The sequence below is a fragment of the Symphodus melops genome (genome assembly GCF_947650265.1).
Source record: "Symphodus melops genome assembly, chromosome: 3".
NCBI lineage: Eukaryota > Metazoa > Chordata > Actinopteri > Labriformes > Labridae > Symphodus > Symphodus melops.
This window is the reverse complement of record NC_136693.1, coordinates 421,168-440,577: the sequence shown is the minus strand read 5'-3', so window position 1 is coordinate 440,577 and position 19,410 is coordinate 421,168. Positions and strand designations below refer to the sequence as shown.

Sequence of the window (19,410 nt, the reverse complement as noted above, 5' to 3'; positions counted from 1 at the left end):
TATTCAAGTTTAAGAACAACAGGGTTTAAATGATGACCTCTCTCTAATGCATCATTCAAACTGGACACCTGATCCCTTTGGTCTCAGGGTGAGACCCCAGCAGGCAGAAACATGAGTCAGCACAGAGTCTGGATCACCAGTCCCTCCATGTCACATCAGACTGTGCAGGACGCACTGCAGCCATGTCTGACCTTACACAAACACAAACAAACCAGGAAGTTACCCATGAAGACGTGCCCGAGGACGTGTGAGCCGGGTTCAGAGGACGGACTCTGGTGTCCCTGCTTCCTGCTGTGAGAGAAGCTCGTGGACCGCACGCCTCAAAAGTCCACATCAATATGTTTATATTATTTAAGGAGACAGCTGCTGCACGTAACAGCCACTTCACAGACACCAGACCTTATCGTGCTTCGTCTTCATGAGACGGCTCAGGTGCGTTTAAGCTGCCATGTTTGGGAGCAATCTGCTCGCTCTCATTGGCTGTATCAGACATTCTGTCGGGGGGTGAAATTGTAAATATTAAACATGTTTGATGTGTTAAAAACGGGTCAAATATCAGGTCTAAAAGCATCTTGTGTTTATTGCCCACTGTGACATCTGGCAGCATGTATTTAAATAAACCAATAAAAGCGACGTCACACGTCTGTCAGCGGCGTCCCTCTTCAGAGTTCATCTCTGGCTGACAGCACAGAGTGAAACTGTGCGACTGTGGTGCTCACACTCACTCACCTGGGGCAGAGCGGTGTTCAGCTGTCTCTGCAGCGAGTCCCTTTCGTGGCTCACTTCGTGCAGCTTGCCCTGAGTCAGGCCCAGATTCTCCTGAGTCTCCCTCAGAGTGTCGAGCAGACGATCCCTCTCCTCCAGCATGGACACCATCAGCGACTCAAAGTGACCCTCCGAGTCCGACTGCAGGGGCGAGCCGGAGCCCCGACGACCGCCGCCTCCCCCGCCGGGCCCTTCCGACTCGCTGATGGTGGGCATCACCTCGCACATCATCTGTGGCCGGGTTGGGATCGATCAGAGCGCCGCAGCGTGGAAGGACAGAGCAGGAGAAGACAGGAGTTCAGGTTAGGATTTAAACTCAGCCGGTGTCTTCTCTGAAAGACACTTGACCCACCACACACACACACACACACACACACACACACGAGCAGTGTGTGTTACCTATTAAACCTTATCAAAGCTCATTTACTTCTGCGTCCTTCTTTACGTCACATCTTACCTCAGGAGACGACCCCCCCCCCCTTCAGGAGACCCCCCCCCCTCCTTCAGGAGACCCCGCTGGATGCTTTGAATTTCCCTCGTGATCAATAAAGTATCTATCTAAGTACCTGTCTGACAGGGGAAGCCTCCCGCTCGGCTCGACAGACTATCTGGTCCTCGTCTATGTTCTAGATGTTCATACGTGAAAAAGGCTTCAGACACAGCAGTGGGATTCTGGCCTCTAACGAGCACACCGTACACCTATCTTAATCCACCTCCCGGACATGGGCGGAGCCTCCGATCACGTGACCAAACGTGGATGAAACATAAAAACCAGAAGTTTGAACCAGAATAACAAAACATTAGTCACCCAAACAGCTCATCACACAGGCTGGTTAGCTGAACCAGTTCTTACTGACGCTAACTAACTGATGTTCACTCCTCTAAAAGTCCACACAGCCTTTAACCAATCACAGGCGGCTAACCGAGCAGCGTCTGAAGCTCTTTCTGTGACGTCAGATTAAGGAACAGCTGGGCAGGAGGGCTGGGGAATTAGAACCGCCCTCCACACCAAGGAGCTTAGGTAGGCTGTCGACAGACTGTTCAACAAAACGCCAAGAATCATGTGAGCTGGATTTCAACAGTTTACGAGCGCAGGAGGAACTCAGCGGGAGCCGAGGCTGCTCCTTCATCTCGCCGTCTTTGCATCCCGAGTGCGCTTCAGTGCACCGACACTCGGCTGTATCTGTCACTGAGCGCGTTATCAAACTGGACGCCATTACCTGCTGTCACATGTCAGCTAACAAGGCAGAAAAACAACCTGTCACAAATACATACCCTCTATGACTAACAATGCTCCTGATGGAAGGAACAGAACTTAACCTAAAAGCATAAAAGCAACGCTCTATATCGAGGTCAAGCTACTCAGGCTCAAGCATGTTTACGAGGGGGAGGGTCACTCAGCATCCACGAGAGCGAGTGACAGATGGCAGGTCGAGTGGAAGCACAGAAATCCCAAACGTCAAAAAGTAAAGACTGACGAACCAGTCAGGAACTGAAGAGCTCATCAGGCATGGAGGAAGACTTAAAGGAGCAATATGTCAAATATTTAAATGAAATAACTGGAATAAACATAAAATACAATTTCAAGAATTGAAAAGAAAAAAGTGGAAATATTGAAAAAGATGAAATGTCTTAAATGAAAACAAAAGTGGAGATGTTAGGAATAAAGTTTAAAGACGATTTCTAGAATATAAACTTAAAAGCCTAAATGACGAGAAATTCGATGGGAAACATCTAAATGTGGTGAAACTTGTGGAAAAGTCAGGATACAGTTGAAATGTGGAGAATAAAGTTAAAACACATGCAAGACTTGAGTTAAAACATCGAATATTATGTTAAAAGAAAACTTGCTGAAAAGCTGAACAAGAATTTGAGGAAAATTTCGATTGGGAAAATGAAGTTGAAAAACAACTTTGAGACTAAAGTTGAGCTGTCAAGAAGAAGGACAACATGTCAAACGTGAAGTAGAAAAGATATTTTGTGGGAATAAGGTCGAAATGTGGAGAATAAAGTTTAAATACAATTTTGAGAATAAAAACAAAATGCTGAGGGGAAACTGATGAGGTTACCTATATTTATAAGCTTCATTAAAATGTGGAAAATACATCATGTGAGCCACCTCTGACAAAATAAACCCTTAAAATTCCACTGTTATTTCTCTCACCTTGGATAAACGGCGGTATCCCGGATGTTCTTTGAAACGTTATTTTACGGTGTCAGGTAAACAAAGTCCAGGAAGGCCACTTAAAGTTCCCGGAACCAAAATAAAACCCCTGTCAGTTTACATCTGAACACACAGACTCCATTCAGAGGCTGGGATGCATTAAGGCTGTGAAAAATAAAAATATAGGGCAAAGTGGATCCTGAAGGCCTCAGAAAGTGAAGTGGGGAGGGAGGGGGGTAATCCAAGTTTGGCCGGCTAACAGACCGTTAGCACGTTAGCATCAAATATCTGGCGACTCGTTAATTAAATATTATGGATTAAAAATAAAGTGTCTTCATCATCTTACAAAAGATAAGAATCTAATTCTCTAAAACTGTACATCTCACAAGTAGATAGGTTATGACACAGTACGCTGACGTGGAAACAGTTAGCATTGCTAGCTTTAGCTAATTTGTAGTTCTTTGGCTTGTAGTCAGTTTAAACGGACTCTAGCTAGTGAGCTACTAGCCAGCTAGGTAGCTAATGCCTGCTAGTTTCAAGACACAAATATTACACTCTAATCCCGTAATAAAATGTGACCGCGTGATATTGACTAGTTTAAATATGTATCGAACATCAATGAGAATGTTTTAAGAAGTTTAAAACGATCTTAATTCTGACATATTATGAATGATTTATCTGTGGTTAGCGCGGCGGCTAACGTTAGCTTCAACGGGTCGACTCGGGGAAAAAAAGTTCCAGCTAACATTGAACGTTAGCGACGTTTTAAATCCGTTTGAACAATCCAAACTCTACATTTAAAAGTTATAATCCCTTCGTTGTCTTCCGTCCGTGTTTGTGGAGTTCTCCCGGTATTTCCACTAAATAAAAGGCTCCGAGGGTCCGGTCCGGTCCTGCCAGCCTCGGCAGTCGGGACAGCCAATGGAGGGGCTCTCTGTCGTTAGCAACTTTCATTAGCTTGCTCTGCTAATGCTGCGTTCAATGTCATCTCGGAAAAGTCGGAAACACGAACTTCAGAGGTGTAAAACGCACTCGAACACCTGAATAATAACTCGGGAAAGAATGACGTGCCCGATTTCCCGACTCGACCTCAGAGTCGTCATCACTGGGGGGGAAAATATGCTTTTGTTAAATGTTGGAGCCAAACTATGTGTTTTGTTTTGGTTATGTGTGCAGTCCCTGTACTGGGCACTAGGAGGAGCCTGAGTGGGTGCTCTGTTTTTAATCAGGGCTTCAGGTGAGGTAGGGAAAGTAACTGCATGGAGCCAAAAAGTTTTTCCTCCATGTCATCCTCCATCCTCCATGTCATCCTGGGAGGAAAAGAAAAAGTGTGTTTTTGTTGTTGTTGTTGTTGTTGTTGTTTTTTCTACTTTAGTCAACAACTGTTTAGTCAAATATGACTTTTAACAGTTACATTACACTGATCTTCTTTTGTTGTGGCTCACTTGGTAGTTGCAGCAAAACCTCCGATGTGTCCTTGGCCAAGGCACTTGAAGCAGCTCCCGCTGTTTTGTCGGTGGTGTGTATGAATGGGACCATCAGTGAGTGAATGGGTCGGTGTGACCTGCGTTGAGTTTTAAGTCGTCAGAAGACTAGAAAAGCACTTTATAAGCTCAGGTCCAAATGCAGCCAAAATAGAGTCTATATTCCTCCACTGCCGGTTGATGCACTTTAATAGACACCTCGAAACCATTGCAAGCATTAGATTGTCACAGGACCAGCTGGAGACAGAACAACATCCGTTTGATGTGCTATTTTTATGTAATATCTATTTATGTGCTGTTTTCAAATAAACGTTCTCAACTTAATTTAGCATCTACTTGAAAGCATAAACACGTGTAAAAGAAAATGTTTTAAGACTTGGTAACAAATTCAGGCATCAAGGGGTTAACATTTACCATCTGTAGCCTTCAGACTTTCCGAACTAAAGTCACGTGAACACACTAAAATCTGAAGAACAACTTTCCAACTCGGAAACTTAGACCGCCCGAGCAGCACTTGAATGCAGCATAAATCCTCAGGAGGAGAGCTGGGGAGTCAGCTAGCTTCATAGGAACAATAGGTAAGCCTGACACCTAGCGTTTAAAACGGGTACTGCAGTCCAAGTTCAAAACTCAATAAGAAAATCAAAACAAAAGCAACTAGAAAAAAACAATATCTACAATTAATATTAAATATGAAAGCAAATTGTCATTAGTCTGTTATTAAACCTTTAGTTGATTAGCTCAATGTGAAAAAATAAAATAATTTGGTTCTAGGACAGGAGTCGGTTCCTGAGTTCATGAGAAGGAGTCGGCTGTTAACTTTTGTCCACTTTAATACAGAAAGCTGAAATAACAAACTGATTTTATGACGCTCTATGTTGAACCTGTCATATACAGACTGCCACCTCCAAATTAGCAACATGAACTTTTAAAGACTGAAAAGAAAGTTAGAATAAAAACAAACATTTGCTCCTTTAAACAAATGTAAACAAACATTTGCCTTTTAAAAGTAGCAGTGAAATACACTGAGTGACCACTGATGGGTCAAAACTCTTTTAAGTGTTTAATAAACCTTATTTTGAAATGTTTTTGTCGGCTCACTAACTCACAAAAAGAAATCATCCTGAGCTTGACAAGCATCAGCTGCAGCCCTGCACACTATGAATCCAACACACTGACACACTGCTGCAGCTGTGTCTCTCCAGGTGTTTTAATTTATGTTTAAAAAGCTTTTACAGAGACTTAAGTTCAGCCCTCACAAACTGAAAATCAATTAAGGACTCTCAGTTTGGAACAGTGGCGCCCTCTTGTGTTGAATCAACACCATACAACTCATATTTATGATACAGAGAGTAAAAGTACGTGTGAGGCTTCATCTCTACTCTTATACCCCAAATCCCTCAGGAAAAATAATCAACACAACTGCAGTGTTTCTTAAAAAAAAAAAATGTTGCATGCACGAGACAGCATTGTGTCTGCAGCTACTTTTCACTGCAGGGTCAAACACTACGCTCACCATTTTTACTTTTAGCATAGAACAAAAGCCTAAAAAATAAAGATGTATATTAGTGATGCATTCAGGTTGTGTCGGACACATCGGAAAAACGAGACTCCAAGTTGTAAAATGCACATGAACACCTGCTCAAGTCGGAAAAACAAAATCAGACACTTGGAGCATCATTTTGTGGCCGACTCATCAAATGGGGGCCGAAATATGTTGTGTTAATGTCAACACACTAATAATTAACTTATTTAACTTTTTGCTCAAATGTCACTTTTAAGATGAGAAAAGATAATCCTTTATTCAGCTCGCAAACAGAGAAATGTTACAGCACAACAAAATCACAGAGTGCAAAATGAAATTAGATAAAAATATAAGAATGTTAAAAAAAAATGTGCATAAAAACAATTAATAAATAATTTAAAAGTTACATTTGGCAGATCTTCTTCGTAGCATCAATGTGTTTTTTTTGTGCAACAACAGTCTGACTTTCCCACCGAGCAACTTCTGAATCTCAACTCAGGAAGTTGGACCCTTCGAGCAGCACCTGAATGCAGCATGAGTCCGAAAGCCACGTGGAGCAGAATAAGACGTCCGGTCAGTGAGCAGGAGGGTTTGAACACGTGTGCAGGAGAGGCAGGGATGTGAGTGTGAGCTGCAGGTGAGCTGAGCTCAGACACACCAGGGGAAGAAGCTGCTGTCATTCACTCCCTCTTTATCTCCAGGCTGTGGAAGTGTGACTGTTGGTTTGCTCTTTGTCAGACAGAGTCGAACAGCTAGCTTCGGTCAGCAGCAGCTTACTGTGATGTTCCCGCCATCTTCCAGGTCTTGACCTCTGCTACTGTGAGTACTCACCTGTTGGTTTTGCACAACAGGCTTCACCTGTATTCGGCCCCCACACTCCCCAGCGTGTGTGGCTGGTTCCCATTAAGGTAGTTAAATAAAGGCAGGCTCAATGAAACATTCAGACTGAAATCTGAATCTCCCAATGAAGCCTCCATGAACACAATCCATCCTCCATCAGTCAGGACTGAGTCAAGACAGACCTGCATAGTCTCATAGATACATGTAGCTGCTGAGTAGGTGTTATGTGTGTGTGTGTGTGAGTGAATAAATAAATAGTGAACTCACTGACCTGTTCAGTGCACCCTTCAGCTAGCAGGTAAATACTGAGTCAGGCTTTAAGGACTTCAGACCGTCGGTCATTTTCTGCGTCTTCAAGGTAGGAACGCGTCAACTTTTCACCTGACCACACCTCCTTTAAAACAACGACACGCTAACGCTAACTGGAGAGCAGGCTAGTTTAATGTTGTCTTCGTGGGTGCACTGGGCGTTTAGAAGATCACTGTGTCTGCGCGGCACGCCATCACGCTTTACCCCGCGTCCAGATGGTACGTCGTCGACCTCCGAGTTGTTTGCTGCAGCTGGTTTGGCGTCGCATTGTACCAGGTGAGTACTCTTCTATTATTCTGTCAATGGGCATTTTGCACAAATGATTAAATATAAATGTATCAGCTGTAGGAGAGAGAGAAGACCTGTGCTGTCATTTTAAACTGTAAGCACGCAGCGCTGACACGATCAGTTAACTTCTGACCAATCAGAGACTCAACTCTGCAGAGTTAAAAGTGAAGCGACAGCGAGGAACGAGTCTATCATAGGTCCTGTTGGACATATTGAAATATGGATTGTTAACCCATTGTCGTATATCATGATTGTTGAGCGCGTCGGTCCTAAATATTTGCAGTATTTGTTGCAACAGACAAAAACAAACTGCTGGACCTCGATTTGAATCCAGTTTCTCCACCGTGCCGACATATTACACTTCCACTTCCTGTCTTCTTTCAGTTCAGAAAGGATTGTACATTTGTATATCAGTTTATTTGTGTTGTGTGTCATATGTTTTGTAAAACACAAATTAAGTGTGTGTGAGACCAAATGTTGGCTTCCCCCCCTGCACGCAAAACCCCCACGATCCATGGACGCATTCTCTGCAGATGTGCTAATGATGCGCAAAAGGAAGTTTTTTCTTGCCACGCTATGACGGATTAAGCTGGGCTCTTGTAATATAGCCATCAGTAAGGTCCTTTACCTGCTTTTGTAAAGTGTCTCCAGATAACGCCTGTTATGAATTGACGCTATATAAATAAATAAAAGATTGATTACTGCCGCGAAGTAGGAGAAGAAAAGAGGGGAAAAAAGTGACGTAATCTGACACCGCGCGCGTTGCTGCAATGATTGACAGCAAGCAGCATCTGACCAATCAGTGGTCAGATGCACCGACAGGCAGTTGGATGCAGCGATGGCGTCCAAGCGGTAATATGAATCTGGAGCGAGCTAAAGAACGGGAAAAGTCAAAACAAGAGGAGGCTTCACTTGAAGGTAGGCATGTTGTTAAATTAAAAACTTTGTGGCATAAACATGTCGGCTGCTTGTCGGCTCATCACGAGACCGGATCATTCTGTCGATTACATTTCAGCAGCCCTGATTATTGTTGATTGAATGTCTTGTTAACGGTATTTAAATTCACCTCTGTTGAAAGACGTCGTACGTTGGCTCAGGTTTATAGCCCATCAATCTATGCTATCAATACTTTTGGGCCATTTTCATGGAGGTAAAATGTCGCCATCTCTTGGTGAATTTAATTCATAACAGACGTGTAAAATCAGATTAAAATTATATAATCCTTTATTTGAACCTTAATGGAGGAATTTAAAGTGTAGGCAAATAGAACCAATGTACATTTAAATATAGAAATATCAAATCATAATTAATATTATTGTTATATTTGCATTAATTGCATTGCAATCTTTGTGAGGTCAGTATTTACATTGATTTCATTGTGTAATTTACCATGAAGACCAAAACTAATCTGAATAATTTGCTTGTATTTTAGATTTCGTCATAACGAGGTCAATGCTGTTTGTTATTCAGGGTTACTCAGAGCCAGGCCAATCAAGCAACATCTCTTCATCTATGGAAGCTACTGTCACTACTCCAAGGGCGCAACCAGTTCAGCCTGACACATCTGGAAAAGAGCCAACAAGGCCCTCGCTACCAGGCTGCGTAATGAGTATATTCCCCTGGAGTAAGTGTTCATTTGTAAGAGAGGAAGAGACATAGATGTGAGAGAAAACAGTTTATTGTTGAATGAGGGATTGCATCATGATTTCATTTCATTTATTCAGATCTCCATTAGCTGTGGCTTAAGCTATTCTTCCTGGTGTCCATCAAAACCCTGGAAACAACATGCTGCATAATCATTTGACATCAATGGCCAGAAAAACAACAAAACACAAATATCAATCATTTTAGCAAAATATCTGAATTTCTTCCATGAATCACCAGTTGAATAAAAAGAAAAAGTCCCAATAACTGTGGAGATGTACACGCAGCTATCTTAACTCTCAAACGTGGACAGAGGCTGGTATTTGACCCTTGATGTTTTGGCTTTGTACACGGCCACTCCACTGATCATACCAACGGCTGCAACCAGACATCCAGCGATGAAAACCAGGTTCAGGTTCAGGTTGGTCACTGGATTAAAAAATGAGAATAAGACTTTATCAAAGTGTACCTGGGTTTGAAAAATGTCAGGTGTGCTGTTAGTAAAGCAAATCCATTTTTCCTACCTGGGCTTTCTGCTCTCTCTGCTGACCTCTTCATACGCAGGGGACCCTGGGAGACAAAGTGGGATGAAGTCTGGGTGGCGATATCTCTCTTACGCCTGTCACCGCCTTGATTCATTGCCATGCATCCCTGAGCGCACCTGGTGTTGGGTTCTCCTGCCTGGCACATCAGGACTGAGCAGCTGATGTAGACCTGAAAACAACAAGACATGCTGTCATTAAGTGCACAGAAAAACTGTTTCAACACGTCACCTGAGGAGAAGATACAACCATTCACACTCATTCACACGCTGATGCCTCGTTGTGATGTATATTGACCATCAGAAGTAACTAATCCCATTCATACACATTTAGCAGGCGGAGCAATTTGGTTAAGTGTCTTGTCCATCGGACATGTTGCTCGCAGGTGGAACCCTCGAACCCTCAACCTTCTGGTTGAGAGATGACAATTTTATACTTTCAGACGACGTAAGTACTTTCTGGTTTTTAAATACAAAAATTATGCGATTTACAGTCATCTTAACCTCAGAGTGCATTCCTAACCTGGTCATGTAATCCGATGAACTTGAAGGCCTCCATGCTGAACTGGAACTGTCTTTGGTGAGGAGGGGTGTGGACGACAACAGTTGGGTCCATGTTGCACCTATTGAGATTAAATAACAAATATTGTCACTATAAACTTTTTAGTATATTTTTACCAAGCAACAGGAACCATTACAGGGGCAGATAATCAGTGAGCAAATCTGCAGATTCCTTTTGGACTTGTTGGATCATGAACTCTTTCAATTCCATTTTGGATCCTGTTTCTAGTAGGGGTCATAGCCACACTTACCCATTCATGATGATGGGGTAGACTGGCATGTAGTTGGGGTTGTCATACGGTGCAGCGCTGCAGGACTCCACAAACAGCTCGGTGTTGTTGACTGAAGACGTGGCCTCGATCTGCATGTAGATGCGGCTCCCTAAGTCGTACTCCAAAGGGTAATATTTCGGATTGATCATGCTCTTGAACTGAGCGTCACGAAAGAACTCAAACTTGTAGGTGAACTTGCCGAAGCCTTTCTCCCACACGGTGGTTGAATTCCTATGAGCTGTGAAGCTCTGAGTCACGTTTCCTTGTTTGGGATACTGACAGTAGAACTGGACCTCCAGCAGGTTTGTCCTTGTGATCCCGTTTGTGTTTTTGTCAAACGTGGTGATTTCATTCTTGAACTTTAGGTTCACTTCATCTTCCTGCAGAGTTAGAGATATTCAGTTGTTCAGACAGAAAAGCTACAGCAGCATCTAACAGAAGAAACAAATGAGCCTGTGTTACCTCGATCTGGGTGCCACAAGAGTTGAGAGGGATGATGCCGATGACATGAGTCTTGTTGGAGTGAGTCTTTAGGCTGCAGACGACGTTTAATGGGTCATTGAGCCGTAAATCATCCTCACTGAGTCGAGGGAATGAAGATTTCTCAACCTCCACTCTCATAGTGGACTGACCGCAGGTCACATGGGCTTCAACTTAAACAAGAGATAGAAATGAATTCAATTAAACTAAATGCATTTAACTGAGAACCCTATTCAAAGCCCTATTTTTTACTCAAGCTCTCTACAAGGAATAGTATTGATTGGGCTCTCATCTGTAACTGTTGTTAAATCTGCTACAGAATACTTAAACCAATATCAGCACTTGGAACATGTTTTATAAACCAATCAAGCCTCTCTACCCCATCTATGAATGAGCTTCTGGACCAATGGCGCTAGTGCATGTAAGTGAGGGGCGTGGCTTTAGAGGAAGCATAGAGGGGAGGGGTGGGTGAATATGAAGAATGGAGAGGATGCTACTTTCAAAATCATGCTAGTTTTAGAAAACTACCGACCCTGCCTTCAACTTGTCAGCGCAATTTTTTGGCCCAAAGACCTCTTTCTTTTTGTGGGTGTCTAACAACTTGAAAATGTTTCCTCATAACAACTAGGTTGAGAGACTCTCTGGAGCCTCTAATCTCTTACTATCTACAGTAGATACTATCTGGGTGCATATGTGAAGTCGGCTTTTGGTCAGTTTCCCCGCCGCCCCCTGAAATGATCTGTCCGTCGCGCCAGTCTCTTGGCCACCCTTCCGATCTCTCCTGGCAATAGGCCCTTTTTCTTAACCTCAAAACGCTCTCTGAGGTGTCTATTCCCTCCTGTGTCAGTTAACTTGTCTTCCCTACTGTGTTCCTGTTCTGTTGGATTTTCTCGGGAGTCTGGTATTACTTCTTTTGGATCTTTGGACATTTGAAGACATAAGCTTTTGTTTTACACTTTCCATATGGCTCCTTCTCTTTGTTGCCAACAGTCCTGACAAGGATGGGAGAGACTGTTGAATGACATGCAGCGCAGAGCTGAGGTCAGATTCTGAACCGTTGGCGCTAATATGAAGAGGAAAATGCGGTGCGCGACATCGCCGCAAGTCATCTGGCATACCTGGATGTTTTTTTTGCTTAAATGTATAAGAGGCTTGATAATTGATGAGCAAAGCTTTAAACATGTGATAATGGCCTTACCCGACTACAAAAGGTTTGTAAATGCTGACGTAGCAAATGGACTCACCTTGCTTCTTTCCAACGTCCACAACCACACACCTCATGTCCGACTGATAGACGTTAGACCTGAAAAATATGAAAGAACACTGATTTAACTTTTTGGACCTTCATTTTCAACTAAGCTCTGAAACGATCGAAAACTCCATCCTAAAACCATCACAAATCTCTCCATCATGCACACACAGTCTGATGCATGCTCTGGAAAAACTTTTAAACCGAATCATATCCCAATGTTAAATGTTGTAACACAGTCTACTATAATTTGTATGTTGTGATGAGGATGCTGTGGTAAAGTATTGTCTAGAGTGCGAAATACGGGGGGTCTCAAAACTTCAACCCCCCCCTGAAAACCTCAAAAAGCAACATGTTGGGGGGTCTCTGTAAAAAAAAATATCACCTGCAATTGACTTTATTCTCCACAGTGGAACAAAGAGAGTGATGTACACTGCAGGTCTTTGAATACAAAGCACACAACTACAACCGATGTATTTTCCCGTTTTGTGCAGCTGTTTGCTCCAGATGTGATTCAGCGCTCTCTTGGGCTTGCCGCATCTTGATAAGAAATCTCCCCAGGTCCAGGATCGGAACTTTTTAAAACGGCTGTTGTTTCCTTGCATGAAGACCTTAAGAGACCTTATTTATTGCTATATTACAAGTGCCCAGCTAAATCTATCATGAAGTAAATAAACCAAACACTTACCCGCTCACTGATTCTACAGCAAAGCAGATGACGTAGTGGTTTCCAAGGTGGACTGACGTCGGTGTCCATGCAATAACAAACTCGTTATGGGTGGTCCTGTGCTTTCTGGTGTTCATTGGCCCGCTGAAGATGATGTCCTGTATTCTGCATGAAAAGAGAGAAATCAAACATTAATAAAACAAAAATTCCTATGTTTTATTATTTGTCTAAATGATGAGACTGTTTTGCCGTATCGCTTGACTTACGTTGAAAGTAAAGATACTGCTGTGACTCTGATCTCCACCTCCATGTCGACCTCTGCGTGAAAGTGCGCTCCGTTTTGAGGTGTTGGGCTTAAAAACTCAGGCAGGTAGATTCCTGGCTGACATAAGGGAACGGGTTTGTCCACTGGAGGAAAAAATGTAATATGTTAAATGTTTATTTCAATTAATGTTTTTTTGTTTTGTTTTATAATTTTAAGGTCAATTTTAATTAGAAACATGATGACAGGAACATTTAACTAACAGTATACTGAATATTATATATTAAACACTTATGTTGAATATTTTCTTTTTTTCGTTATTATTGATGGGGGGGGGGGGAAAGCAGTCAAAGAGTCCAATTAGCCTTTTTTTATTCTGTTAATGTCACTGTAATATTGGTTAAGTTAATGTAATTTGGCAGACCATCCAATTCTACTGTACATATTTATTTCCAGTTTTCATTAATAAGTTTTAAATGTGACTTACCAAGAAATGAGAAATGCAGGGGAAGTTCACTGAGCGGAGAAGTTGGAGAGGTTTTTGTGGTGGTTGTTGGGGGTGTTGTAGACCACAACCACCACCAGGGGGTTGTGGTTGTAGTTGGTGCTTGAGTCGTAGTTGTTTGCCACCACCACCAGGGCGTTGTGGTTGGTGCTGCAGTTGTTGTGGTTGGTGCTGCGGTTGTTGTTGTCCACAACCAAGCGTTTGTTTGCCACCACCATGGAGTTATGGTTTTAGTTGGTGCTTGAGTCGTTGTAGTTGTTTGCCACCACCACCAGGTTGTTGGTGCTGCAGTTGTTGTGGTTGGGGCTTGGGTTGTGGTGCTTGTGTGCCACCACGACCAGGAGTTAGTTAACCAGGATCCGGGTGCAGTTGTGGCTGGTGCAGCGGTTGTTGTGGTTAGTGCTGCGGTCGTTGTGGTTGGTGGTGTTGTCGTCCACAACCAAGCGTTTGTGTGCCGCAACCCCCAGGGTGTTGTGTTTGGTGCTGCGGCTGTTGTCCCCCACCATCCCACCTGTCTCTTTTTCCTCATCGTTGCTGGACTCTTGGAGGTTTGAGATCCGTCTGAGTATTGAAGAGTGATGTGCCCTCGTGGAAAGTCCTCCACCACCATCTCAAACACGTAACTTCTGGAGTCATAACTGCCGCTGTTGTATTGTAACGTGCAGGAGTCCTAATAATGTCAACATTCAGGATTAAGGTAAAGCACAGCATCAGTACAGTGGTGTTTAATATATATTTAAAAACTAACTTGATTTAAGTGGAAGCCTGAAGGTTGGTCACATGTCCCGCATTCCACATTTTGGACATTTCCGTATCGGCATCGAACTTTGTCACCATCAGGATCAAAGGTGGTCAGGTTGTAGGTCCGTGGGCAGTTCTGAGGAACTCTTTAACAGGCACATTAACACGAGTAAGTGACCTTTAGTGACTGTGTGCTGGTAAGAATCCTTTGACGCATTTATGCTGACAAGACTGGTTACTTAAACTTGTTTTTTGACTTTGCGGGTGAAAGTGCAGAGTTCTGTGCAAGGTTTAAGACCAGATTATTACCAAGATTATTCCAGTCTTCAATGGCTTTAAAATAATTACATTTTCAAATTATTTGAGAACATTACTTAGAAGTTATATTTCATGAAGTAACTGAGTGTAATAGTATTTACCACTGGGGTTGCTAGAGATTGACATTTTCAACATGTTACTTTACAAATTGATGAACGGTCGAACCCGTTCATTCTCAGAGCAGGGGACTCACCTTAGGACAGGTAGGATGGCGATGTCTGGTGATCTGTTGGGTTGTTTGGTGTCAGATCTTCTTCCCAAATCCACAGAAGTCAGAAGCCTCCAATTTGAAGCCACTGCGTTACGCGAATTAATCCAACAACAGCTTGCTGCCCTGGATTTTGTGAGGAAAAACATTTGTTAAATATTGCCTTTATTTCATGAGTAGAGCAGAATTTAGAGGCATTTCTATGAATCTCTGGCTTATACAACATACATTCAGGTATGATGGAAAAGCTCACCTCATTTTAAAAGGTTTGTCACTGGTGACATATCTCGTTTCAACTCTTTCTGTTTCACACCAAAGTTGTTCGTTAGATGGAGCATTGGTGCTGTTGTCTATCGTCCCATGCTGTGCACTGACTAATGAGCCACACTGACCCTGGTAACAAGACCAGTAGTGTGAGTAGTAACAGCGGTCGTAGGTGTCTCTGTTGTGGAAGTCCACCTGTGGAATAAAGCAGTTCTCTGGTTAGAGACGTTTCTTCTTATTTTGATTAAATTCAGCAATAAAAAGTCGAAGGAGCTGCTGGGGTTTCTGGAAGTCAGGGGTTCCTTTGTTGATGTTTGTGGTGTAAGGAACATTTACGTATGTGTGTGTGTATATATATATATATATATATATATATATGTAGCCAGTGTTCATGGTGTATGTAAATCATTTTCAATGAAACCACAACTTTCGTGTTTATGGAAGAGGATTGGGGCCACTGAAAAAAGTAGCTTTGCTTCTGAGATTTATTTTGTGATTTCAGGGATAGATTTATCACTTCTTAAGTTTTTTTCTTCGGATAAACAAGAATAAAGTTAAGAAAATAAATCAGCGCTTTATTCATGCAAATGAAATATTTAAAACTTTTGTCTTAAGATTGTAGAGGTTTTTTTTTCTTTCCAGAAGGTTTTGTGAATCCGACCACTGATTATTTTTCATAGATTTCTGATTTTCTTTTTTGAGGGGAGCAAGAACTCTGAGTTGAAAGTCAGAATCCTATAAAAATAAATGTTAAACCGTTTTTTTTTTGTTTTGTTTTTTTTACAATGGCCCTAATCCATAAAAATAATAAAAACAAAAAATAGTTGCTTCACTTACAATATACCTCCCGTCAGGCGCTTTTCCTCTATAGGTGTAGGTCGCGGTTCCCCCAATGTGATGGGATGCAGATGTCAGTGAGACCAGGAGCAGCAGCTGCAGGAGCACCCGTGTGAAGGCCATGATGCTCAGACTCATCTGTGCTTCAGATCCTCGACAGCTCACATCCACCTGCATCGTTCTTTTATACCTCTGCAGGTTGAACAGAACACCCTGATGCCCGCTGAAAAGTATGAACACTATGTTGCTGAACAAAAATCTTTCGTCGAATCAGTTTCAAGGATTAAAAACATCTTGATAATGTTGTGACTGAGTCGTTCTTACACGCCTCAGCGCTGCTGAAAAGAAAACATTTGTTTTTTTAAGGCACTTGCTGTATTTAGTTTCTGCTAACACAGGCGATTGTTGTTGGAGAAATGAAACCGAAGACGAATCGTTGTAGTGAATAATCCTATATAATTTATTGAACAAACGGCCACTCATCTGACCTGTTGGTCCACTTAGAAGGTGCCCCATTTAAACTCGGAACAATACCCCACCAGGAACTCATTCTCATATTTAGGGCAGCATTTACTGGCAAGAGTTTGCAGTTGAGAAATGTTGCTTATATCATCTTGTAGACCAGCTGATTGCATTGTGGGTCTCGAAACACTGAAGGCCCCAAGAATGTATAGGTCATAGAACCTCCTGTCAAGGTGTGTTTACGTGCCAGTTATGTACGAGTGGATAACTTACAATAAATAGATCACCATCTACAGTGCATAGGAAGAGCCTAAATCCAAGTTAACCTAAGTTACAAATGGCCAGGCCATAGTCTGTGCAGGAGTACAAATGAAATCTTAGTTGAATAGGAAGGGTTTTCTCAGCCAAGGTGGAATGGTTCTTTCCCAAAACACAATCTTGAATTTCCCCCGGGATCAATAAACAATCTATCAAGGGTCAAGGGATATCTTAACCAAGGGTCCATAAAATGAATTAGGATGCATGCAAATATAACAAGTCGCTATCATCAATCACAGTTAGAATCATAGCTTCATGTTTTGTCTTGGCACTTGAATTCGATAAAGAATTCTAACAGAGAAAACAATCGTCACATTCAACTTTTGAACTAGATTAGCATTATGTAAATTGAATGAAAGCTTGTCATTTTTCCATACACAAAAATACCTGTGGAAGGTCAAGTTTCCATTAAAAAAAAAAAGTGTGTGGATAAGCGACAAGCTATGTTCCACAAGCTCTCTCAGCTTCATGAGTCCAATAAATGCACAGCTAGCACCATCAATAAAATCTCATTAAAAGGGAAACCCTTTCATATGAGAGGAATAATTGTTATTAGAATATTTAGATATGAAAACTTACAGTTCACCATCCCTGGATCCTCCCCTCCTACAGCCTCTGAACCAATATGGTCATTTTTGGCTTCAAAAATCCTAGAATGCAGTTGAAGTTGCCGAGGCTTTTTAAATGTATTGTATAAACCAATGAATGACGTGACGGTTGCCCTGTCCTTGCAAGATGTCAAGTCACCTGTTTTAGTCATTTTTGGAACTTTAACACTATTGTGTAAGTTATGTAACTTCATGCATCTGTAAGAATAAAGACATAAATTGAACGTAAAGCTCAAAAGAAGTCCAGGCTGTACATGTTCACAGATTTTTGAATAAAAGCCAGCCTTTTGCGGCAGACATGATCGACTGATATGTGTAACTAAAACAATGTGGGTGATTCTTATGAACGCAATCTATAAATCAAATAAATAACAGTTATGCATGAAAAACATGCAGGCAATGTTATGCATGGGCTGCTTGGCACAAAGATCCAAACTTGCATTGTTTTTGATCACCAGGATAAAGAAAGAAAAACAACTCCCACACATCTGACCGGTTGGTCCACTCAGATTAAACTCAGAACAACACCTCAGTAAGGAATTGGTTCTTGAACAAGGACAACTCTTGCACGAACTCATTCTCTTATTTCTGTATTGTTTTGGCCTTCTATATTGCGTGTGATGTTTTCAACTGTTTGTGAAGCACTTTGTGGACTCTGTGAAAGGTGCTATATAAATAAAATGTACTTACTAATATAAATGTGCAAAACATGTATTTATTTAGAATTTACCTCTGTACCTGTATATTAAGTGTTTGGTATAGGTTATGGTGAGAGAGAGAGAGAGAATGACTCTGGTCTTTGTATGTAACTGGGTCCTGGTCTTTGTATGTGACTGGGTCCTGGTCTTTGTATGTAACTGGGTCCTGGTCTTTGTATGTGACTGGGTCCTGGTCTTTGTATGTAACTGGGTCCTGGTCTTTGTATGTAACTGGGTCCTGGTCTTCATGTCTCTCTCCTGTCTCATCCTCTGTTGAATTTTTAAAACCAAAAGTCCAAGTATACTGCTGAGTCATGATTACTGATTATTTTAACTGTAATGCCATGTTTAGTTACATTATTACTTATCCATCCAAATAATATTATTGATGGATAATTCATGCTGTGACTGAACATGGCCTTGAAATATTCTGATTCTTTGCATGTCATTTCGTTTTCCAGCCTCGGCTACATTTACATCTCTATTTTTTGTCTGTTTCATCTGTCGGCTCCTTCACTGTTTCTCATTCTCTTAGCTTATTACAGTTCTCACCTTTCCTCCTCTTTGCCTGATCATCCTCTGCCTTTCTTGCTGCAACAAATGATAACTTGATTGATACAGCCTTTTAACACTACGTTACATATTTTAATATTCATTCAGCAAATAGTCACATCGCAACCGTCTTTACTTTTGGTTTTAATGAAATGAAACCTTAAGAGGAAAATACAGAGGCGCGGAGCACTGAGCCGTTTTGTTTTTTTTTCATAGTGAGGATGGACGATAGGCTGACATCTACTTTATAAGGCTTTGCGATCTACCCACATTGCCTTCGCGATCGACTGGTAGATCGCGATCGACTGGCAGATCGCGGTCGACGTATTGAGCACCCCTGGTTTAGATCATAGAAACTCCTGTCAAGTTGTGTTTACATGTCAGTTATGTAATGGTGGATAACTTACAATGAATAGATCACCATCTACTGTGTACAGGAAGAGCCTACACCCAAGTTTAACTCAGTCGTCAATGGCCAGGTCATTGTCATAGTCTGTTCAGGAGTACAAATGAAGTATTATTGGCACTCCACTCTAAACTCTAGCCAAGGTACTACTGCCTCTACTGAGCTGGGAATAGGCAGATAAGCTACATACTAATGGTGAGTTAGTCTTTTGGGAACAGCTGAAAAGATCATAGGAACCGTTCTGCTGGCCATCAAGGACTCTTACCATTCACACTGTCTTAGCAGAGCCAACAGAATTGTTGCTGACCAATTTCACCGCTCAAACAAACCCTTTACCCTTCTGCCATCTGGAAAAGCTACAGAGGCAACAGGGCCCTCAATACCTGGCTGCGTAATAAGTACATTATCCTTAAAACTCCTCAGCATATAGCATGAGTGAACT

General features: G+C 42.0%; 2 protein-coding genes and 1 long non-coding RNA gene across 6 annotated transcripts in view; all 3 read right to left on the bottom strand.

Moving 5' to 3' along the window:
- Nucleotides 1-3,921, bottom strand: part of ppfia1 (PTPRF interacting protein alpha 1) — a 24,897-nt gene extending 20,976 nt beyond the window's left edge. For 2 of the 3 annotated variants that reach the window (XM_079339628.1, XM_079339630.1), the window contains exons 1-2: nucleotides 2,930-3,921; nucleotides 730-996 (exon numbers count right to left, since the gene is read on the bottom strand). In XM_079339628.1, the coding sequence (XP_079195754.1) occupies nucleotides 730-996 (267 nt within the window). In that variant the 5' untranslated portion in view covers nucleotides 2,930-3,921. The remainder of the gene's footprint in view (nucleotides 1-729; nucleotides 997-2,929) is intronic. The other variant, XM_079339629.1, reaches the window with a different exon arrangement.
- A 5,114-nt stretch (nucleotides 3,922-9,035) lies between these two features.
- On the bottom strand, nucleotides 9,036-13,672 carry LOC306821320 (CUB and zona pellucida-like domain-containing protein 1). The gene is made up of 9 exons (XM_079339680.1): nucleotides 13,539-13,672; nucleotides 13,056-13,197; nucleotides 12,811-12,954; nucleotides 12,118-12,176; nucleotides 10,856-11,046; nucleotides 10,373-10,773; nucleotides 10,084-10,183; nucleotides 9,544-9,733; nucleotides 9,036-9,448 (listed from the first exon to the last, which is right to left on the bottom strand). The coding sequence occupies exons 2-9, from the start codon at nucleotides 13,097-13,099 to the stop codon at nucleotides 9,312-9,314; spliced, it is 1,266 nt and encodes a 421-aa protein (XP_079195806.1). The 5' UTR covers nucleotides 13,100-13,197; nucleotides 13,539-13,672; the 3' UTR covers nucleotides 9,036-9,311.
- A 10-nt stretch (nucleotides 13,673-13,682) lies between these two features.
- On the bottom strand, nucleotides 13,683-15,353 carry LOC306821330. Of its 2 annotated transcripts, XR_013778767.1 has the most exons (4): nucleotides 15,077-15,353; nucleotides 14,809-14,949; nucleotides 14,305-14,443; nucleotides 13,686-14,226 (listed from the first exon to the last, which is right to left on the bottom strand). It is a non-coding gene; the product is annotated as an uncharacterized lncRNA (long non-coding RNA). The 2 variants fall into 2 exon arrangements; XR_013778766.1 differs by having other exon boundaries at nucleotides 13,683-14,226; nucleotides 14,809-15,353.
- Between the last annotated feature and the right edge of the window lie 4,057 nt (nucleotides 15,354-19,410).